The sequence below is a fragment of the Corvus hawaiiensis genome, chromosome 1 (genome assembly GCF_020740725.1).
Source record: "Corvus hawaiiensis isolate bCorHaw1 chromosome 1, bCorHaw1.pri.cur, whole genome shotgun sequence".
NCBI lineage: Eukaryota > Metazoa > Chordata > Aves > Passeriformes > Corvidae > Corvus > Corvus hawaiiensis.
Window position 1 is genome coordinate 78,346,026 of NC_063213.1, and position 24,733 is coordinate 78,370,758.

The 24,733-nt window shown below is 35.1% G+C and overlaps 1 protein-coding gene across 12 annotated transcripts in view; it reads left to right on the plus strand.

The window, feature by feature from the left end:
• The window catches only part of CDH18 (cadherin 18), a 522,886-nt gene that overhangs the window by 436,276 nt on the left and 61,877 nt on the right, over positions 1-24,733 (plus strand). For all 12 annotated transcript variants that reach the window (XM_048311338.1, XM_048311426.1, XM_048311373.1 and 9 more), the window contains one exon: positions 20,269-20,436. In XM_048311338.1, the coding sequence (XP_048167295.1) occupies positions 20,269-20,436 (168 nt within the window). The remainder of the gene's footprint in view (positions 1-20,268; positions 20,437-24,733) is intronic.

The following is a 24,733-nucleotide window of genomic DNA, read 5'->3' on the forward strand; positions in this document are numbered from 1 at the left end:
GAGGGGCCCAGAACTGAACAGAGGATTTCAGGTGTGCCCTCATCAGTGCCAAGTACAGCGGTACAATCACTTCCTTGGTCCTGCTGGCCACACTATTGCTGGTACGGGCCAGGATACCATTGGCCTTCTTGGCCACCTGGGCACACGGTGGCTCATGTTCAGCCTTCTGTCAACCAGCGCCCCCAGGTCCTTTTCCCCCAGGCAGCAGAAACCATAGTATGAAACAAGGGACTAAAGGCTACAGTCATTAAAAACATTTTTTTTTTTCCTTTTTAACTTTTAGGGAAATGTTTTGGAAGTCATAAATTAAGGTTTCTGCCAAACATTTTCAACTGCTGTGATATCTCTTGCAAAATAATAATTAGGATGTTTTGCACATGCATTATGAAGTCTTCCAGAATGTGGAGGAATCTGTAATTCCTCCAGTGTTAAAGCAGCTTAAGTAGGTGTTCTCTCTGAGAAAGCTTCAGAGGAGTTATGCCTTTGGGGATTTCTTACTACTCATCATTTTGGAAATACACAAAGTTGAGTGCTGCTGCTTTGTTTCTTCATAAGTGTACATGTCAAGACATTTCACTTACTTTTCATGTTTTAAATCACTGCAGAGATGAATGGAGATAATGGCACAGAGACGTAATTGTGCATGAAAAAATGATTGTCATTTCTAATTGAGTTTCTTACCCTTTTATACGTGTAAAATAGCCATATGGTTTATACCTCTTGCATTAAGGGTATGGAAATGTAGCAGAAAATAAAATCCCTTGCATTTCAGTGGGTTCTGAGGGATCAGGGGGGCTGTGCACAGCAGAGCTTAGTTTCTGATCATAGCCAATCCAGCACTCTAAATCTCCTGGAGTTCAGTAAGATCTTTCACAGGCACAGATTCACAAATACTGCAGTTTTATCACTATAGGTGTGGTTCAATACAATAGGAACTTGTGCTATCACTGACTCACAAATAATTCTCTTTGCCAATCTGATGCCCTAGGTCTGTCCAAATTCAAAGAGAACTTACAGAATCCAGGTTCACAAATAGTGCAATTTATTGAAGCGACAGAATGGCTGGTTGAGGATTGCTGGTGATAGGTGCACTAACTACAGAGTTTTATATGTGTTGAGTCAGAAAATAAGCTCTATTAGCACTACATATATATATATATATATATGTATGTATGTGTGTGTGTGTATATACATATATATATATATATATATGTGTATGTATGTATGTGTATATATACGTAACAAGTACTCCCATGTCTGTTCCAATGCAGTTGGAGGGGCATAGCTCACCTAAAGTTATCCCTTTAGGAGAGGGGGAGAGATGGAGTCCATCAACTCATACTACTGAGACAGCAGAGATGTTATTTTTTCCCCCCTCTCTCTTTTTACCCCAAACTTCCTCTTTTATGTTATAATTATTGGCCCTTCCCAAAAGATGGAACAATCACATGCTGTAGGTAGGGTTTTGGTGACTGTGACTTACACATGTAAGACATGTTCTCTCTTCTCTTCATTTGCATTCTTAGGGGAGTGAATGTTAATATGCAAATAGGGCTTAATGAGGGTCTTGGTTACTTGCCTAGTTACTTTCAGTCAGAATTTACTGTTCATACAAAGGTAAACTAAGCACACTGGTCCTCCGCCATCTGCTGAGGCATCAGTAAAGGCTGTCTGACCTTCTCCAGAGTGTCTTTGTGAGCGTTCTTATCTCCTTGAAGAACCAGATTTACAAGTCCTGTTATGCCCAGTGAGGGAGAGTGAGTCTGGTGGCTGGTACAGACATGTGGATGCTCGTCCCTGCCTCACTGAGAGGCTGTGAGGCCTTCTCTCCACCCCAGACATCCTTCCAATATTAGGCCTGGTCCGAGCCTGGTGTGAGATCACCGACGGGCCCAGCTCAGGTTTTTCTCAAGAAGCCTCATCAGTTCTTCACTGACTTAAAGTGATTCCATAGCAAGTCTGACAATTTACCACAAAACCAGAGAAAACATATCATTTAGACTTGAAAACTGTGATGACTCCTCCTTCACTTCCTTTCATAATTCCTTCTGAGGTCAGTTTATTTAACCAGAATTTAGTTTCATTCTTTAGGCTTTGCAAATACTCTGTTGTTGTCAGGCAACATTATGCCAGTTGATCAGGAAAGATATATACTGAACACAGACATTGCATTGAAGTAGAGGATTGTAAGTGATGACTGGAAACCCATTTTCCTTCCAGTGTTTTCCCACTTGACAGGTTTGCAGCTGTGTGTACTTGTTTGAATTATTTCTGCATTACTATGAGCATCTCAGTCTTTTAAGTGGAGAATGCACCTAATGGTCTGGAAAATTATCTCAATGTTGCTCAAAAGCTGTTTGTGACACTGTAGTGTATGGTGCCATAAACTCTTGTCAGTTTACACCACCGTGAAAAGGGTGAAATATAGTTATAGATAGTGCACTGTAAAATAAGATATAAAAGTAGCTTTTCTTCTCATTAAATAATTTTTTAAAAAGAGGGTAATACTGTCCAATGGTAGTATGATTATGCATAGATTTTTTAGTAAGGTATTTTTCTTAAACTTGGTCACCGCTTATAATAATCTGTCTAAATCTCTGTTTAAATAAAAATGAAAATAAATTATTAAACAAACAACCCAAAAAAATATATTTATAGTCAATGATGTGTACTTTAACCCATCGGAATCTCACCGAATTTCAGTTTCAAGAAAAATACGACAAGAACCAATGAACCTGTCCTGTGACTAGACAGGTTAAGCCTAGTCATTAAGAAAAATTATAATGAGATTTTTAAAGCACTGGAATGCATTGCCTGTTAAGAAATGCCAATTTTCTTAAAAGATATCTTTAAAATATGTTAGATCAACATGTGCCAATAATGCTTCAAACACAGTTGATCCTTCCTTAGGAGAGGAAGTCCTGTTTCTCTGTGATTCTTTTGCTTTATACTTGGGCAGATGCATTTATAGCAGTAAGATTTAGTGCTTTAAGCTGATATCCTTGTAGATTGTATTCATGTAGAAATTGAAGATTAGTTCAGGCTGGTAAAAGTGTTGGAGAGGGAATGTTAGTGACTACATTTTCATTGCTGCTGGAGTGATTTTCATGGTGAAATGCTCATTTCTCATCTCAGAGGAAAAGTGAAACTAATTTTGTTTGGGTGTTTTTTCCAGAAAAATGTAACTGTTTCATTAAAAAATGTGAAATTCAAACTTTTCTATTTTTTTTATGTCTATAACATAACAGACAAAAATCATCCAAGAGCTATTGAAGTAACTAATGGGTATTCTCTCAAAATGCAAGATTAGCCAAGCCTGGAATGAAGATACTTGCTCCTGAGCCATCTTTGAATGAATGGGCTGGATGGATTTCTGGGAAAAGTAGGTGAAGAGCAAAACATAGAAATACTAGGAGACAGTAAATGCAGAGCTCACTCAGTGGAGGAAGGAGTCTCCTGTTTCTATCTGGTGCTTTCAGAAGTATATATTCACCTGTATTAGAAACCTACATATACAAACTTCAGTTGCTCTGTGAATTGTCAGTAAATTCTTTACTTTTAGGGTGCACCAAAATATGGAGCATCTAAAGACTCAATTTACAGTGGAAGACTTCTTTACTCCCTAAATGCACGACACTGGTTGTGTAGGTACTTATCATCTGTTTAGTACCTCAGTAGTAAGTCCAAACTGGGATATATTTCACTGGGAGCATCAGCTAGTTAGATTTCCTGTGTATAGGGAAAATGCACAGGATGGATAGAAACAGTGGTTAGAAATTGGTTGGGTTTTCTTTATTTTTTTAAGTTTTTAAGGTTTTTTTTAGTATAGTTTTACACTATTGTTTACAGTGTAATATTCTGATTTATGTAAATTTGAACATTGGAGGATAGATTGTCATATGATAAATGTACCCTTTCATAACCTCTGTTTCCCCAGTTCATGAGGAGGGAGGAAAGAGTTGAATGTACACACATGCACACACAAACATGGAAGGAGCATGGAATATCTTTCCTTTATTTTCTTTCCCTCTTCCTTTTTTATTTGAGTGCTTGTTGGATAAGTTATTGATAGCTCTTGTATTTCTATTCTCTAGCCAATATTCTTTTTGATCATAAAAGCGTATTGTAATAAACTCATTTTATTGTCCATAAATAGAAAAGTGGGAACATCACCATTCTGCAAACTAAGGTAGGTAGCCACAGAATTAAACAAACAAGAAAAAGTGGTCCTTTTAATAGTGCAGAGACACTCAGTTGTTGCTGTAGTGCAGTGTTTAAATAATCTTAATAAGAGTTCTTATGTGAAAAAAATCTGTACTAAAGTGTTTAGAATATTTCAGAGGACTTCCTTAAATGTGGTGTGTTCCTGAACAAGCTCATCTCAAGTGGCACTCAAGAATTGTTCAGTGTAAAGCTGAAGGACATTGAAAATTGGTGGAAATTCATAGGCATTTTCATAAGCACTCTTAGAACATCAGACAGCATAATTTTGTTTGTATTGCTCATTAAAATATATGCATAGTATATTGATGTATTTGTTTCTTGTCCATTTTGCACCATTAAAAAGAGACCATCCTTCCTCCAGAGGAAGTCTAGCCTTAATAATGAAGCACAAATACAAAAAAACATTTTGTAGGCTTCAGACTTCATAATTGCAGGGCTGGCAGTTTAAAAAAAAATTAAACACTTTTTGAAGTATGAGAGAAGGTTAAGTTCTGTGTATATTTTCTCACTGTTTACTCAATATGTCCCTTTGAATATACTGTTCACTAAGTTCAGTAAACAGATATATAATTACCAAGCTGTTCTTTGTGCCATTATAGAATGTGAATTTAATTCATAAATCCCAGGTGCTGACAATTCAGTCTTTTTATATGCCTTTGTAATAACAATAGTCTTAAAAAAAGAAAATAAAAAATTCCATTTTGACAGATTTATGAGAATTTATGGTATTTATGCAGGACTGTCAAACACACATGTCTTCAGTCCTTTCCTAGAAATAGCTTTCAAAAATGTCTCTAAAAACACTTGTGTGGAATTGGGATGACTTCAAAAAAGGTTCCCTATGTGCTGGATTTGTAAAACACTAATAAATAGTAAGTAAAATGCACAGACCTGCAGCCATAGATACTGTAAGGGAAGACCTTTTGTGTCTCTGGATGCTAAAGTACAACATTTTTGCTGAAATCAAAATGTAATGGTAATCTGTGTAGGAATTACATACTTACATTATGCAGCAGTCATACTCTGAGCAGCACCTTTCTAGAACTTGAAAATATGAAGGAACTATAGCTATGGGTCAAAGGGACTGTTCTGGAGCCAGCTAGCCTGGGCTGCTTTCTAATCATCCCTAAATATTTTCTGTGCATCATGATATGTATTGCACATTAAAATCAGACGGAGCTCTGGGTCAGAAGTGTGTGCACGAGGAGTCAGTTCATCTACTGGTTCTGTGAAGCACTGGGTTTGTGGCGGACATGCATTCATTTCCCAGGACATGGGAGTTCCTGTTCATGATTCTCACCTGGCACCGGTGGGGAAGATGAACCGACTGACAAATGATAGACCAACACTGGACTGTTTGGACTTCAGTCCTAAATGTCCTGCCATTTGGTCAATATCACTTATGCAGTCATAAATTTTCAATAGTTAATAAGCAGTAGTATTATCCAGGACATAATAAATGATCAAACCCTTCTTTCTCCCTAATGCAATCGCTGTCCCCTGCTTTACACAGAAAGACTGAATCCTTTTTATTCTTCTGCAAATCAGTTTTATAGATACAAGAAGCTAAGGGTGAAGACAATGACCTTTAATTTCATTGTCCAGGGTTAGGGATGATATCTGAGAGACAAGTGGGCACACTTAATTGCAGGCCATGTTTTTAAATGATTGTTTTAAGGCATTTGCAGTTGAAAATTGCACATTTTAGCTATATTATCGTTCTGTTATGTAAAGAAAATTGTTTTGCTAAGGCTTTAATTTTTTCAGAACTAAAAGTAGAAGATTTAATGCTTTGAGATGACTTTTAGAAACCTTTAATATCTTGCTCTTTAAAAAAGGAATTTGGTACAAGCAGAGCAATATAGCCTTGTCCTTTGCAAACTATGCATGTATAGGCCATTAAATTATCTTAAAATTCTGAGGATATGTGTGTCATTTTCCTTTGACAAATGAAATCTTTTAAAAAGGGTACTAAAAGTCTGATCTCCAATCTTTCTGAAATGATTCCTGTAACAAATTTCATAAAAACCACTAAGTGATATTGTATTACTGCTACAGATCACCATGTGAATGTTTTGTGAATGTCAAAATATATTTTTAAGGTTTAATTTTTTATCTCCTGACAATCAGAATACAACTTTTTGTTATGTCTTTGAAAGTCTTTAAAAGAATTTATTAGGACAGTATATCCTCTGAGTTCAAGCTGTAGATTTTCCCATGCGCAGGACAATGCTCATCACCAAGAAAGATTTTTGCCAGTGTAAGAGTTTCTAATCAAAATTAAGAAACAATTGTTAACACAAGTCGGAAACCCCTACTGATTCTAAAGCAGCTACTCTGTACCATTGCCACTTCATGGACAATTATATATTAGAAGTTTTCTTATAGAAACAGCAGAGCTACTCAATTACAGCAGAAAAATAGCCATGGCATTTGTGAAAATGTGAAATTCCTTAAAATACTCATGCTTCATTTTAATTTTCACTTTCCTGAGAGTTACCATAACTAATTGTTAGCAAAAAAATGTCCTAGATCCAGGAAATGTATAGTACTTTATAGTTATCTCTTGACTTAGATCTATTTATTTTTCAATATTTGATTTAATTTACAGTAGCTGAGTTTTAGGAAGTCAGAATTTTATTTCACACTCACACTGTTGGTTTACTTAAATCTTGTCTCATAAGATGCAGTTCTAAATTTCTCCATGAGAGTTTCATTCGTGGAAATATACCACTCACAAAGCTTCTTTCTTTAATTATTGAATGTTGTATACTGGAGCATCACTGTGACCCTGCAGCAGATAATGGGCTTCACTTTTATGCCAAACTTTCTTCAGTAAGACAAGATGGTAAAAGACTCTGGACTGTCTAAAATGTAGGACGGGAAGTAGAGGTAGAGAGATTTTAACTTAATTGCGTGTTCCTAAGAGGAAGCAAATGGCCCAACTAGGTATACTCTCTGCGCATCCTATTCCTGACCTCAAAACACTGATTCAAATACATATTTTGCTCTTCCTGTGATTTTATTAGCATTTTGGTATAAACAAAATGTAATTATTGTCCAGATTCTAAGGAGCTGTAAGAGCAACCTTGCTCATATAAGACACTCTTCCCTGATATGAGCTCCCATCACCAGTAACACCTGAAGAGTGAAAAACTCATCAACTAGATTACTAGATTGACAACTTAGTCCTAATCGTACTAAGAAGATTTTTGCCTAAAAATAACAGATAAGATTCTTTACTGGTGTCAATCAGCATAACTTCATTACCTTGATATGAAGTACCTGGATTTATACTGTATCAAGATTGACAATATGAGGTCCTGCTCATCCTCATCATGTATGTAAGAAGGTCTTATAGAGTGTGGACAAGAGAAGCACTTGACAGTTCCAAACATGGCAGGTGATAATAAGGGGAATATCTGCGCTAGAAAAACTCCTGTCCACCTTGTTTGGAACTCCCCATTCATCCTGCTTCCATGGATTTTCACATGTTCTTTCCTGGTACATGAGATAATTTGTTTTTAATTATGTATTAGATATGTAGGTACATGTAAATTTCTTTAGTTGTGCTGTTTCATATTACTTCAGGTCATTCTAGAGATTTAGAAAACAGAGCAACACATTCAAAAAAATGCTTGTTATCTGCTTGTTATAGTAGATTAAACTTAGAGGATAGACTTCCTATACAGACATATAAAGAAAACACCGGGTAAAAAAGTTTCTGTGCTTCATTTGATTTAAGAAGAATGCTGAAAAGAATTCTGAATGAAAATGTGTATACTTCTCTGAATTGTTGTTTCATTTTGTCATTATAATTAGAAACAGGATATTTTTTTATAGCCTGTAATGTGGTGTTCAGGAACAATTAGACCAAGAATAATAATTTAGCCTGACAATAGGTAGATAAACAAAGTGAGTGGTTGGATCTTAAATAAACAGCCTTCTTCCTTACAAACTTTCAAAACCATTCTTAGACCTCCTAAATGTTAGTAGAGTAGAGTAGGGAATTTTTTTGTCATTTATATACAAAAATTATGGTAATAGCATAATTTAAGGTCAGCCATGTTAAGGAAGACAGCTTTTCTTGTTGGTATCGAAAGTTTGTTTTCTAATGATTGATTTACAAGTATATTTTAATAAGTTTCAATGAATCTTCATGTCATTATTTAGAATATACACTTAGAACAATCACTGACACTTTGTACCAAACTGTAAATCAAGGTAGGCCTATTATCTTTTGTCTGTATTGTCCTACTGTGAATTTTCTATATGAAATGGAGAAATTAAAAGTAATTTCAGAAAATTTTATGGGCTTTAGAAAGGACAGACCAAGGGTATTGAGATCCACTTTTTTAAGTGATTCCAGGTCCACAGAAGGCAAGAATTTGCACAAGATAGAACCCCAGAGAAGGAAAAAACCCCTCTGACACTGCTATTGATCTGTTTTCTTGTGCTTTGTTTATTAAGCTTATTGATGACTGAGCAAGTAAGATGACTCTTAAGTTGGTAGGTTTTGTTATTTTCTCATAGAGAAAATTGAAACCTGAGGGTACAAAACAAAGACCTGTTGCATTTTTGAGCAATTTTAAATAAGAATGATAAGTAGGAAGAAGAAGAAAAGGAGAGAGAAGTTTTTTCCTTTCTTTTTTTTTTTTTTTTTTTACAGAATCCAGCATGGAAGTTTGTAATATATGGTGCTTGAAATTATGGTACTTGTGATTTGATTCATAAAGTTGTATAACTTCCCTCACTGTGGGTGACTAAGTTACAACTTTTCCAGGACAAAAAAAAATGTATGCAGTTACTCCTAAGAAAGTCTTGCTCCAGTAAGAGTTCTTAGGAGTCAGAGCTAGTATTTTCAAATTTGTGATTTGTCTAAATTCAGAATAATTTCAAATTCAGACAATGCTTGTTTCAAGTCAAGAGGTGTTCAATACTAATATGTACTGCAGCAGTTGAGCACTTCATTGAATAATGTATTCACTCAACTTAGAAAGACAAACAGTTGCATAAAATTGAGTCGTGTCATATTTTATGTTCTGTGTGACCTTACTGAGAAATTTCTTAATTTATTGTAGTGTTAGAGTGCCTCTTTTCAACAAGTTACACCAGTAATTCAGTAATCCAGTAATCATTTTCTTGATAGCAGTGTACTGCAACAAATGAACAACAAAGACTTCTGTTTTCAACCAACTGTAAGATTTATTGTGCTTCCAGGTAGAGATTTATCTTTTCTCTGAATAGATCAATATCTGACTTCCAGGTCAATAATTCCTGATTGAATCTCAACAGAAGTCAATAGCTACCTATTATGTCACCTAATACACAAAGATTTTGTGGATGTTTGGTCTAAGAAAGAAAACAACATTTGTGAACATGTATCAGATTCTTTATAATGGAATTCCTTTAAATTGTATTTATATATCACCATCATTTTTGTGTGCATCAGAAAATTTTGAAAATTGTGGTTCGCCTTAAGCTACCACAGACACATTTTCAGCGTTCAAAAGTATCTGTTATCTGCCATGGTTCCTAAGCCAGCCTTCGGTTTATCCAGAGTACCATTCTTAGATATTTTTTGTCTTGTGCAGATATTTTTTACTGTGCGAATAGATTAGGATTTTTATAGAACTACTGAGGTTTCAAAGAATTTATGATTTTTGTTCATTAATTTTACTCTTTCAGAAAACATTATGATAATATTTTTTTCCTAGAATTTTTCTTTCAAGGACTTGTCAGGAAATCAATTACTCATATTTTTAAGGTATTTGTTGTATCATCTATATATATATGTATTTACACTCTGATACACTAAATCTAGCACTAAAGCACTTTCCACAATTAAGAGGTTTTTTTGCTGATTGTATTCTGCTGGTTCTTGAATTTAATAGTTTTTCTTTAAACAGATATTAGCTTGCACGGCCACTGTCATAGCACATCAGGCAGAATTGTTTTCATTGTAATCTATGCACCTGGGATACATGGAGAAAATTGTTCACTTTCCATATTGACATGAGTCTCAGTGTACTTCATTCACACTTTGCAAATTAGCATACTGAAGTGCTCAGTAAGATTGCGCTCTAACTGACTTATGAAAGTTAAAATTATGCTATACTGCTATAAGGTCCTTAGCATGTTATAAAAGGGTCAATGAAGCATTGCAGTTCAGTAGAATGCTCATGGGTATGTAAGGAGGAAGTATCACAGGGAGAAAAGACCACAACCATGGTGTAAATGCTTGGTATGTTGGCTAAGTTTTCTCACTAATAGATAATCTGAGTTATATGTCTTGACCTTGTCAGTCAGTTGTAATTAAATTATTGAGGACATGAAAATTTGCCCAGATGTGGAATCTTTTCAAGACTGTATGTTGAATTCAGTTTTTTTATTACCTGGACACAATTTTAAACCTTTTATAAAGGGGTAACTTATGCCTAAGAGTCATTGTCTCTCTTCTTGACCTCTTATGAAGATGATCTACTTTGAAAAGAAACCAAAATATTATTCAGCATAATGGGAAACTATGTTAATTATCTCCAATTATTTAGATACATTATTATGTACTTATTAAAGATAAAAGGTTTAATTCACATAAAAGGCTAATTTACTAATAGTAGATGGTAAATATGAAGTAGTCTGTGGCTCCATCTTTATTTTCTTTCATTATAAAGAAGGTGCTAAGGAGCTTTTGATTATGACTGGAATATTAGCAACTTTAACCTTCAACTGCCTCTTCTTTTGTTGTTTTCATTCAAGCTATAGATTAAATATATTTTTGTGTGGGCCAGAACATGTGACATTGCAATAAGAAATGTTCAATATTAGTGGTCTATTCTATTTTAAGAGAGCAGGATTTCCAAGCCTGTCAATATAAGTAGTTAGGTTTCAGATAGTTTTAAGCTCTTTCTTGTCAAATGTGATTTCATTTGAGAAGGCTCACATACTTAATTCCCATCTGCTGTGTTCAGAGGTTACTGAATGCATCCCCTTTTTACTTAATTGTTTTGTTCGTCACGTGTCATTAGGTTGTTCCTCCTCAGCAAGGATTAAATACACCTATAAGAAGTTTATATCTGAAGAATTTGCACTTAATGGGTAATTTAATCTCGCACAGCATTCTTTGCCCTTGCCTCTATAGTGAGATCATTTGCTTGGTTCTTCTGCTTGCATATGTGACAAGTAAACTGTTATGGAGAAGCCCTCAATATCTAAGTGGCATTAAGTTGTATGTTAGTCACATGTATCTGTATCTAGGTGTGTTCCATAGCTATCTTGGCCTAACATTTTATTTCATTATACAACCAGCAGTCACTCATTACCGTCTTTGAGCAAACAATTATTCTGTTCCCCCTCCCTTGGGGTACAGATTCTTCTTCCCTTTTTTAATATATTTTTAATTGAATTCTAAAAAATATATTTTCAACAGAGCAGTAGCATCATTCTTTTGCAGGCTTTATCTGAGACACACGCCTACTGAATTAACAGGAGCACATCAGAGTATGAGCAGTGTATTGGTCAAGGTGGAGGATCTGACTGCTTATCCCTTTTTGCTCCTAGCCACATGTTTCTTCAGAACTATAGAAATGCCACTAATTTGAATTCCAATCCCAAAGAACTCATGAGTGTGTGCAAAAACACCAAGATGTCTTCTATCAAAATTGAATCATTTCATCATGCACAATTACGCAGAGAATTAATATATAGTGGCATGTTGCCAAGACACAGGAATGTTTTTGTTCTGTCATTAAGGCTTTCTTCTACTTCTCCATACCACATCTCCAACAATTTTGTGTGGAAAATGTGTGTTCAAAAATGGAAGAACCATTTTATGAGAGATCAAAATCACTCAGGTAAGAGATTTGCTTGAAAGAGTGCTTAACTATATTTTTATGTCTGAAAAATCATAGGAACTTACATGCAATTTTTACTTCAAAAGAAACTACTTGTACATTTTCAGGACTTAACATATTGATAAATAGTTTATGAGGAATTAACCCTTTTTTGAAGTATTTTCAGAATCTGTATATGAGTAAAAAGACAGAATTTCCACTTTTCTTCACCTTGAATTGTTGACTCTTTTAGGAACAGAATTAGATTAATGGGGAACTATAAATGTTGTCTAGTCCCAAGTCTAGGAAGGGTGGTAGATTCTCCCTGAATAAAGTAGATAAGCAAGTTTGCAGAATGTAAATGTGTATCATTTCTGAGAGGTCAAGTAAAAGAAATTTGCAACATGAGGCTGGCAAATTTAGGCAAAGAGTTAAAAAAGGAAAATAGAGGATCTAATTTAGCCAATTAAAGAAAGAATTTAGCCAATTAAAAAATCGGAATAGCAATAATGCCTTTCCATGTGTTTTTCTGGAAAATAGCCCACGCTTAACAAACCTGATTTCTTTTTTTTTATAAAATGGCATGTTATATTAAAAAAGGTAATTACCATGCTGTTACAATCCGGTTTAAACCCAGGAAAGCAAAGCAAGCTAAGTCTCTGAGCATAAACTGGAAAGAACCTGGAAGGTTCAAAATATCCCCAGAAATGAGATTAAAACCAAACGAGGCTAGATGTTGTTGCCAAAAAATGGATGTATTTTATTTGATAGTAAAAGAGGCAAAGAGAAGGGAAGAGAAAAGGAAGAGAGAAAGAAAAAGAAGTGTGTGTGGGGGTGGGGGAACAGGGAGAGGTGACAGGGGTTAAGTGGAAGCAGATCACCCATCTGAGGGTCCCAACGACGTCTCGTTGCTCCCCTCCATCCGGTCTGCTGGTGGTGAGGGTCCCCCGTCGCCGCTGTGGCCACGCCGCTACATGCTGCCACACCACATGCCGCCACACGCCGAAGAGTGCAGAATTCCGTGGACTAATACACACTTTGGGCCAGGTGGGAACGTCCATGTGCCTCTCTTGCAGGGGCTAGCTGGACACACTGTCCCTTGCAACACTGAGTGTGTGTTGCATCATCTCTGGTGCTCTGGTGCAGGGTCTGGGGACCCCTTGGCGGGGGGCCCCTGTGATGGGCCATGTCACCCCCTTCTGCTGTGGATAAGCTTCCTCCCCCCTGGTGAGGACCCCTCAGCTGGGCTCCTCTGCACGGTGGAGGATGGGCAGTCACGGCACCTCTGACCACCGGCTTTTCCCAGATACCCAGAGCCTCTCCTCCCTCCACGCCTTGGTTCGAGGGTCTGTGTGAGCCTGGCAGCTGATAGCCCTGGGGCTGTGGTCCTCATCTTGGAGGTGTTAAGCCTGTGCTCAGTGAATGTCCCCAGCCCTGAGTTGTTCCTTTATCTTATCTTTATCAGTGAGCGGTGTCAGGCTTCAGTCAGGGCCCCGTTCAGGGTGCGGGAGTCTTCTCTGCAGCTTCTGTAATACAGTTTTAAAAGTCCTTTAAGAAAATGTTTAAGTCATAAAATATAATATCTCAGTCTCTGACACATGCCACATGCAATTCTAGTTAAATAGATAGCAATTAGTAGCAGCAACAAAACACATATTAAATGGCTATGAACTGGCTACCTGGGAGGTAAGAAAAAGTTATCATCAAGACAGAATTGTCATGAAAGGAAGAGATTCCGACAGGGCTCTACAGATATCAGTGTGAGACCAGCTCTATTCAACCTCTTTCTGTGTGGATTAAAAGTAAACTCAAGAGTATCATTGGTAAAATTTTTGGATGACTATTTCTATAACAGATATCCCTTTGATTACAGCACTTGTATATTGCACATTAGAGTTTATTGTCTTCTTTCTGGGAAGTGTCATGGCAGCAAATTTTTAATTTAATTAATTTTATTGAGCTTTGCATTATGAAAACAGGGGGATGTGCTGTGATTACATTTGGTATCCATGCAATTGCCACATAAATTGGCATATTTTCCATGCGGTTAGTGAAGCTTTATTCAGATTCATTAATTTAGGAAGCATCAGCATAAGACATTTTTTCATTTTGTAATTTCAGTCTGTCACTCATTGAGATTTTAGAGAAGGCTGTATTTACTAACAGTAATTTAAATATATTTTTTTTCTCCTAGGGTATTCACTGTAGTACAACCAGTCTGGTTAATCTTCCCCTTCTTTTAATACAAAATAAATGCTATTCTAGCCTATTTCTTTAAAACATTTACTATTTTCCTTTTAAAATATACTTATTTTTTCAGTAATTTTTATTTTCTAGCAGTTATCTTTATATGTTGGATTCATGTATTTCATTTCAATGCTAATTTTCTTTAAGGAAGGATATACTGTATTTCAGTACTATAACCATGACCAGAGAAGATAATTGACCACTAATTGTCATTTCTATACTGCTATGCCTTTCATCCATGGACTATCTAGGGATGTCCTCCCTGTAAAGGAACAAAATGTTAGTTATATAAAGCAGATGTGATTCAAAGGCCTAGATTAAAAACATCCTTGTTATAGAAGTATTCAGAATGTGGAGTATGACCATAAGCTTTATATTTCAGATTTCTGTTTACAGTTATATTTTGAACTAAATAACAAATCCAAGTCTATTGAGAGTTCTAAATATGAACTTTATTTTGAGATTTTAAGGGAAAAAAAAAGTATCTGCTGACTTGTTCAGTCAATCTGTCTTAAAATGGAAAAATTGTGTTTCCCTTTAATAGTAGAATAATATTAGAATTTGAAATGTGTTTTAATATGTACAATGTGTTCAGAATATTCAGTTACAATAAAATAAGCTAAATTCATACCCCAGAACAAGCAGTGATAAAAATAGAGCTTTTATTCCAAAAGAAAGAATAATACTAATGAAATTCCCATGAGTTCAAATCCCTCAGTAAATTGTAAACCCCCACATTTAATTAGCTATTAAATAGATAATTTAAAATTACATTTCAGTCATTATTGGCTGTAAACATAGCAAGACATAAAAGAAACTAGAATATGGGGGATCTAATGTGACCTACTGGCCCTTTATCAAATCTCTAGTAACCACACTCATGATCCAACAACAGAATGGAAATTTTCCAATCAAAAAAATACTCATTTCTCCATGACAAACTAATTTGCCATTAAAGTTTTCTTGTTTTCTTTTTGTTTTCCCCACTAGATAGAAGACCTTTGAGCTCAAAATATTAAAATAGACCCTGTTTTTTCATGGGAAATTCAGACCATGCAGGAGTAGGCTGTAAAATAAAGATGACTAAAATTCTGCAGTGGTTACTGAATCTAAATGAGTTCTTACTTTGTGTAAATAATAAGATAAATTCTTTCAAGTGTACCAGACTAATAGGTAAGTACACAGTTATATATTTCAGTAAATGCATAGCTATGCACCTGGCTGTGGTAAACATTTTCTTAGTATTTGTCTGTACTTGAGTTAAAAAGTCTTTACAGTCTCAGTTACAGTAGATCCTTCTGTTGTAGCTTTTCTTTTATATAAGTTAAATGGTTCACAGAATGCTAAAAAAGACAACATAACACATTGTCAGATGCTGCAGAGCATAGACGTATCTTTAAGAAAACTTGGTAAAAAAAAAAAGGTATTGACTGCAATTCAGTAACAGGAATGAATTTAGAGAGCCTGAGTGGAGAGGGAAGTAAAACTCGCCAAAAATAAAGTTATTTTCAGGGCTTTTTTTCAAATCCAGAGTTGTTGGGAAAAGGAAAGAAAAGGAGCTATCCACAATAGTAGCTATATCAATCTTTCATCTCAGTGCTTATTTTTTTCTCAGTTTTATCTGATACTTTGAGGATAAATTCAGGACCATCATGAAGAAATTTCTTGATTGCAAAAAGTTGTGAAGAACTGTCAGTACAGAGAAAGAAGCTTATGTGGTTATGGGCAAGAGCAAGAAGAGCATAATCTAATTTAATAGCATTATGTAGTAAAATTACTTACAAGACATATTGTTTAGTTTTAGTTGGTCCTGTGAGTAGCAGGGGGTAGGACTTGATCCTTATTGCTCCTATTCGCATTAAGATATTCTATGGTTCTACAGTAATTCTGGTCTCATGAATTTGGAAATGTCGTTGGAGGAAAATGTCCTGGGTTTATTAGTCAATTAAAGATGAATCATCAGTGTCATGTATTCTGTATAAAAAATAAAAATATTGCAATTTTAAAAGGTGGTATTAAAGACTTAATTGGAAACGAAGTAGGTTTCTCATCATACATGGTCAAGAAAGATAAATTCAGATTGGAAACTGTGCTTTCCAAAACTGTAGAAACTGTCACACACACCCCAAAATAAAAACAAAACAAAACCAAAACAAACAAAAAACAAACAAAGCAAAGCAAAAACAAAACCAAAACAAAGAAAATACCAACCAACCAAACAAACAAGAAAACCCCCAAACCCTACGAAAATTGGTGTGCTTTAGAGATTAATAAACTTAGTGAAGAAGTTAGAAGAAAATGTGTGTTTTGGGAGAGCCTTTCATGTGGGAAAAAAACATCTCTCATAATTTTAAGATGGAAATAGGTATGACTGTTTGTGAGGCCAGAGGTCCAAAGCTGTGTGTTCTCAACTCTTTTCCAACAGATTTACCCTTCCATATGTTGTATTTGATTTTCGACACAGCAGTCAAACTTCTGTAAAAATTCTTTGCTTAATACCAGAAACAGGACGGGATGTACCTGTAATGACATCTACATCTTGCTTTTCTGATTTTCTTATTTTCCTTTCCTACCAAAGATGAATAAGTACCGAAGGCATAGCTGAAAAGTACTTGGTTAACAGGGTCAGAGAGTTTCCTAACAAATATGAGGCAAAATCAGGGCTGTGTTTAAATTTAAAAAAACCTGTGACAGCTTTCCTTTTCAGTATTTTTTTGTAACTGTTTTAGTCAGGGAAATATGTTTCTTAAGAGTAACTTCCTGTCTTCTTGTGGGATGTATAGGAACCTCTGTCAAGCATACCCAAGATACTCAGGGGCAATTCCTACTTTTAAAAGAACCTGCCAGAACATTTAATATTATCTTAGTGAAAAAGATGATTAAGTTCTCCTTACACCTTTTGGGATCATTAGTGAAACTTGAGATTATGCACTATTTTAGTGCTATACTGCATAACGGTGGAGCTGCTAGTGACAAGTGATGCCTTGATGGGGCTACCTGCAAACAGAGGCTAGACAAAATTAAGAGAATAAAACCAGTTATATTTATTGAAGGGCCTTCAAGGTACACTTTGGGCAGTCAAAGCCTCAGGGCTACACCCAAAATGGACTCCTGGGTCACAGATTTTCATACTTTTATAAGTTTGGTCTATTTGCATATCGGGGGTTAATCCTCCAATTACAATTTCAGGTAATGAAGTCATTTACCCCCAGTTTGCTCCCCCTTAATCCACTTTGTTTATGTATTTCGGGGCCTGGGACACTAAGGTGTCCTTGAAGTTCAGGCTTAGAGAGGATTTGTTTTGTCTGACCAGAATGGGAGAACAGTAGCTAACAGGCTATATGGAGTCTTAGAAGTATACACTAAAAAATTATGGAAAAGCTAAAACCCTAATGCATCACAAGGACAGAGTGTTAGGGTCCTCACAGTAGTTACATACCTCATATTGATGATATGACTTCAGGATGTATAAATGTATATGCAACCCAGGAAAGAGAGAGAACTAAATCTTCCCTTACCTCCTGCCTTCAGCCCATCAAAACCTTAAAACTAGTTTTCTTATTCTAAACTTTGCATACAAGGTTTTGAAATTAAGAACCTGCCCAGTTTCATTGTCTCTGTTTTCAAAAAAGAGGAATCTGCTGTAAGTGGGAGGGATTAAATGATTAGTCATGACTAGTCATCCACAAATCCTTATTAACTAGAAGCATTGATTCAGTATCATGCACCTTGAAGCAAACAAAGAGGAAAGTAATAATTCAGAGGAATTGTTTCAATTCAGAGTTTGTTTCAATTACTTTAAAAATGCAAGTGGCTAGTACTAGTGAGGATAGTATAGAAGACATGCTCTACTATGTAACATTTGGTCTGTTACAAATTGAAATGGAAGGTTCTTTTAAAAATCCCATGCTTCTTACATGCATATGCATAAGCATGATAAATTTGGTTTAAATGGAAAAACTAAAGCAATTCATTTGAAAAGTCAAAGCAGGACATTCTCAATTCTAATAATTTCACATATTCCTATTTATCTGTAAAATGAATTTTCAGAATACTAGTACCAGATTTTTGAGCCATAATTATTTCAGTGAAAATGCATATTTAAATTATACCAGTTCCTTTTATCTAAATGATTCTGTAAATTTCTGTTTCTAAATTTATATTTTGTGTAAATTGTGGATATTTTCAATATATCATGTTGCAATTTCTGAAAAAAGGTCTGTTTCAAACTATATAATTTTAAGGAAAAGAGCACTGATGAACTAAACCTGACTGGTATACTCTTTTTAGCCAGTTTGTCCAAAATCTACACTTCTGATGGAAAGTAACTTACAGTGCAAAACTGTGTTCAAATTATTCTAAAACATGGATACTTAAACAAAAAATATTCTTCGTGGATAAATTTCCTTATTTTTGTGTGATTTACTTTCAGAAGATAATAGAAACAGTGGTATAAGCTACATGAAAGTTATCATTTCCTATGTAATAATGTCTAAATGGTTTTATTGAAGAAATGCGAAGAAAGTAATTTTAAAATACAAGAAAAATAATGCTCTGGAAGCCACTTTTTACACCATCTGAAACTGTGGGAATCAAAAAGCTTGAGAATCATGCTGTACAGCCAGTTGTCCAGAAGAGCAAGGCTCTACTTCTTAAGATTCTTTGCATTAGTAACTATTGTATGATTAAAATTTACCCAGAAGCAACATCTCATCATGTTATGGTATATTTTCTTACTGGTTATAGCAATAACTCACTTTCAGAGTCCAACAGATGTTAAGCCAAAATTTTAGCTCTTTAAAAATGTAATGTTAATAAATTTGGCATTTTTTATATTTTCTTTATTTATTTCTGTGAAACTCACTACAGTCTATCAATGTCTTTTCTGTATTGATGTGCTCAAAACTGGAACCAGCACTCCAGACCTGGTGAGCAGAGGGGAAGGATCCCCACCCTCGACCTGCTGGCAATGAATTTCTTAATGCAACCGGGGAAGATGCTGGCCTTGTTTGCTGCATCGTTGGCTCATGTACAACTTGAGGACCACACCAGATTCTTTTCTTTACAGCTCTTTCCCAGATAGTCTGTCCACAACATGTACTGGTTTCCTGGCACTGCACTTGACATCTCTCTTTACTGAATTCCATGATTTTTCTGTCAGTCTGTGATCAAAGAAATTAGCAGGGCTGAATTTTACAGGTATCATCATAGGTGAAAAATGTCCCCTAACTGAAACTGTGCCCACAGAGTTGTCTGCCTCTATTTTTATTTTAATCTTTGCTTCTACATGTATAGGTAAATAATGTGAAAAAACTTGATGATGATGGATAAAAATTAATAGAATTTTAGGATCATTCAATTTTGGTTTTCTCTCTCTAGTATAGTAATAACAATAAAAGGTTTATCTTTTACTTTAAAGACAATTATTAATTTAGTCAAACTCATAAATCGATATGATTGACATGTACCAAACACAAAAATATCTTTTTTTTTTTAAATTTGTCAAATTGGAAAATCTAGCTTTTGGGTTAGTTTTAAGAGATATTTGATATACTAATTAAGAAATTACCTTTTGTTAATAAACAATTTTTGTTTATTCAGTGGGATAAGAGTTCCAATCCATTAGTTTTTCTGTTAAGTAGCGATTTAAAGAGCTGTATGAGAAAACACTGTTATTTTGGCAATGTACCTTTGGGTCAGGAATGTTATATAAGGTAGATTATTTATTTAATAATATAATAATTGATTTAATAAATATTGTTTTAATTTCTTCATATTATCAAGCAGGTTGATTGTCTAGCAGCATCTGGAGTTGTATTTTATATATATATATCTATGACACAAACAACTGAAAACGACTTAGCTCCACCTTCCCTTAGAAGAAAGGTTATGCCCAGCCTTTGCTCTTGCTTGAACAGGTTAATCCTGATCTTCTGTTTGTTTGTTTGTTTTCTTTCCTTCACAGGAGTCATCAGGACTGCCTTGCACAACATGGACAGGGAAGCCAGAGAGCATTATTCCGTTGTCATTCAAGCCAAAGATATGGCTGGGCAGGTCGGAGGGCTGTCAGGGTCAACAACTGTAAATATCACACTCACAGATGTCAACGACAATCCACCCAGGTTTCCTCAGAGTATGTACAATTTCAACATATAACTGATTTGAAAATCACGTTGATTTTCAGTGAAGTAAGAAGCGATCAGTGAAATCCAGTTGGCAGTCAAATTCACGGGGAATAGGGAGCTTGAAAGCATTTGGATTCACCAATATTTTTTAATTTTCCAGTATTTGCAGATAAAGCACAGAGATGGCATAGTTAAAATACTGAAACCAGTAAAGATTTCTTTCAGTTAACCGCTGAATAATGTCGAGGTGGATTACAAAGGTATACTGTTCTCATATGTGGGTTATTCTCCAGTATTTGTTAAATGCATATTTCAATAACTGTGTGATTTTGATCCCATGAGGGAATGATGATGTTCTTATGGTAGATAAAAGCAAAAGACAATGCATTAAAATATTTAATCCAACATGCCTTTGGCTGCTTCCATACGTATCTATCAAATTTTTTCTTCTTCTACACCCAACTAAACTTTTAAGATCGATTATTATACTCAGATGGTCAAAATCTAAGATGTTTCTCACTAATGTTGAGCAATGGTGGAATCTGAATTTATCACAGATAAATGAATTGTTGGTGTTGATTTCAAACAATATCATCACATGCTTATATGAAGAATAAATACCAGAATAGAATATCTTAATGTGACCGCTAATAGGAGGTTAATTTCTATCCAGCTCATTGGGTGTCCATTGATCTGACACAGCAGCTGGGATCTTGTAGGAATTCTGAATTCAGTCAACAATTTATTTAAAAACCTTATGGCACGTAAATGTATTTTCTCTGCATATTGGCTCAAGGCCAGCAAGAGTGTTGTAATCTGGTCTCAGACATTGCGTGAGTTGTTGTAGAACATAATGGACTGGTAGCTATAGGAACATCCACCAGGAAATGCATTAAGCTGTTTGAATGAGAAGATTTATAAACAATAGTAGAGATCACAAGGCTCCAGGGACAAACAAAGCTTCCTGGCAATACACGTTATATAAAATCTGGCCAAACAGTGAGTAGGCTTATTAAGAGTGTTGTAGAAATGAGTATTTGTTCTGTGCCTCAAAAAGACATGAAAACATAAAGCTTTTGAAACACATCCTTAAATAAAATATATTCGGTTTTATGTTTCACAAAATTTTCATTGCATTCATCATTCTATTTATAATACTTTTTAACTATTGGAAAGGCAAAAGGTAAGGCTTATCTTTAAATTAGAGCTAAATTAGAAAGAAAGTATGTCTTAAGTTTCCTGCAAACTCAATGGATGCAGGAATGGATCCCTACCTATCAGGTTTCAAAAATTGGCTTCTTTTATTTTGAATGGACAGGTTTAGATATAAAACTGACAAGCAGGAAGAAATGTACATTGGCATATGTATTTCTTCATCTGTGTTAATATTTTTTTGGAAATCAAAGAAATATAAAATATTCATGTTGTAATTTAAACATTTTAAGGGATTATAATAACATTGAAAATGACAAAACATTTCACATTTAATGAAAGCTTATTATTTAGGGCAAAACAAAATTGTATTTTAATATTTATTCTTTATATAAAGATATTATTTCTAAAACAGGTCTTGTAGAATGCAAACATTTGCTTTCTTTGCTTACAGAAGATTCCTATACCACAGCTATCACTGACATTGTTTCTTTACTCCTTCTCAAGAACTATATTTTAAACCCCTTGCAAAAGAGCAGTAGCTACATGTTAATAGAGAATGAAAATACAGTTGATTTAAAAAAGGCCGTTTTACCATCATGAGCTATATACATGAGTCTTGCACTAAAAGAAATAACTTCTTTGTTTATTTTACTTCTGTTTCCTTTGTGTGCCATGATTTTCCGTTAAATTTCTCTTCAATTTCCTTATTAGACGGAATGCTAAATGAGACTTACTGGGGCTTGTCACATTCAGAATTGAATTGAAGGGAAGTGCTAACCAAAACTGCCTATATCGAGTGTATAACCCTTGGGACAGGCTGAGCCTCAGCTAAACCACAGACTTTCTTTTGGTTAGTTTCCTTTTCTCCGTTACCATACTTGTGAGTTTTGAATCTGATTCTAAATGTATGAGTACCTTACTTGAGAACATGCTGGGAAGTACATCTTATTGATGCTGTTTTATTTGTTTTACTTATAAATATACTTTGTTGTATATATTTAAAAGATGGTACCTTTCTGGCTTTAGTAGATCAGTGTTCATTAGACATGCAAAATGCAGTAAGATGTGCAGGCTTTTTCCCCTTAAAGAAACACTTTAAACCCCTATTTAAAACAAACATAATGGTTGTAAATATATCTGCTAAAAAGGGTTTATTGTGTTTTATTCTTTACTCATTATAAATAGAGCTGACTTTCTTTCAAAGAAATTCCTAAAAGAGCTACAGTTTTCCAAGATATAAAAAAACCTAGGAGAAATAATATGAAATAGGACTGCCTAATTTTATCAGTCTGATTTCTGGTATAGGAAACACAGTTGAAAAATTCTGATTGCAAAACAGTAGTATGTCTCAGAAGTAGGAAAGGGGTTGTGAATTCAGCAGGAGAATAGCCTGAAACCTCAAATACTTTTTGCTTTTCAATTACTTCAGTGCATCTTGTATAATACTGATTTCTTTTTCTTCATCATCATAAATTTCCTTTCTTTTAAGAGACAAGTAATAAATGAACTAATGTAAGCTGACAGTGCTCTGCATGGGAAGAATTTTGCATCCCTCAGTTCTTGTTAGTTTTACCACTGATGGACCCATGTTCTTGATGGCTGAGGACCCTAATTTCATAGTCATAAATTTATTTCATAATTTGATAGAAGATATTCCATCTTCTGATGACACTGTTATCAGCCTTGAGTTACCTCAGAATGTGCTGTATACTTTTATTTCATTAATTCTCTCTGGTGTTGCTTAAGATGAATTCTCTGTGTTTTGCTTTGTTTAGTGTGAAGAAATTCTGGTAGCATCAAGATCATCACACTAGGCAGAGGTTTCCACTGGCATGCATCAGTTCTAATGACTACATCATTAGAACACCAAGTTCTAATGATTACATTCTGGCTAGTGTGTAGAATATATGTAGTTGCTGTGTCTAGACTCTAATTTGTAATATTTGTTTGATACATCTAGCTGATCTACTCACCTAGTTCTTCAGGATAAAGCAGAACTTAAATACAAGTCATGGCTTAAAACAATTTTTATAAAGCTTGGTTGTTGAGGCTTAGTAATTTTGTGGCAGTAAGAAAATGCAATGTGAAATTATTTATATGCATAATTAGTTTGGCCTCTCTTTTTACAATATCCTTATATGAAAAGTACACAGCCACGTTTAAATAGGAATGTTGCATGAAGATTCTCCTCTTAGTTCTGAAAAAGTAAACTCACATCCCAGAAGCAGACATTGACTCTGTTCAGTGCTAGTAAGGTGTCCACTGTCTGGCCTTGTTAATATAACTCATTAGCTAATTAAGTGCAAAAGTATCTGCTACCCATTTTCTTTTGAAATTCATACTCATTCATGTGGTCCTTTCTGAATCCCCAGTTCCATGTAGTACATCCAGTTGTCATGATTTCCATACATAACTGTCTGCACCCTATCACTCCCCACGGCCGTGTGCTGCAGACTGTCCTGTCCTACCTGGTGACTAGTCCAGAGCTATCTGCCTTCTCTTTTACCACTTGGCTCCTCCCAAATGTGATGAGAAAAGCAAAATTTTCTCTGATTTTTTTTTAGCAGGCCTTTGTCCTTTTTTCATCCAGTAATTGCGAAGAGGCTTGTAGAATCACGTGTTTTACGTCTCTGTCCTTGTGTTAGACTTGCCTGACATTGGACAAGGATTAAAAGTTACTGGAGACTGTTAAGTTAAAAGGATTACAGAAGTTTTGTGTCCTCAGGAAACTCAGATTTTAAATAAAACAAGATCAGGACATGATAACTGGTTTCTCTTAAGATTGCTGACATCTGATCAACTGTACCTTTTTAAATTAGATTTTTTGCATATCTAGTATAATCTAGATCCTGTTCATTGTGCCACTTATGGGCTTGAGAAGTGGGATCAGATGAACCTAATGTAGTTCAAGAAACCCAAGTGCAAGCTCTGCACCGAGGGCAGGGCAATCCCAGGCATGAATACAGACAGAGAACGCTCAAGAGAGACCTCATTGCAGTGTTTCAGTACTTAAAAAGGACTTACAGAAAAGACTGATAACAACTTTTTACATGGGCAGGTAATGATATCAGAAGGGGGAACATTTTAAACTGAAAGAGAGTAGGTTTAGACTAGATATCAGGAGGAAATTCTTTACTGGTAAGGCTGGTG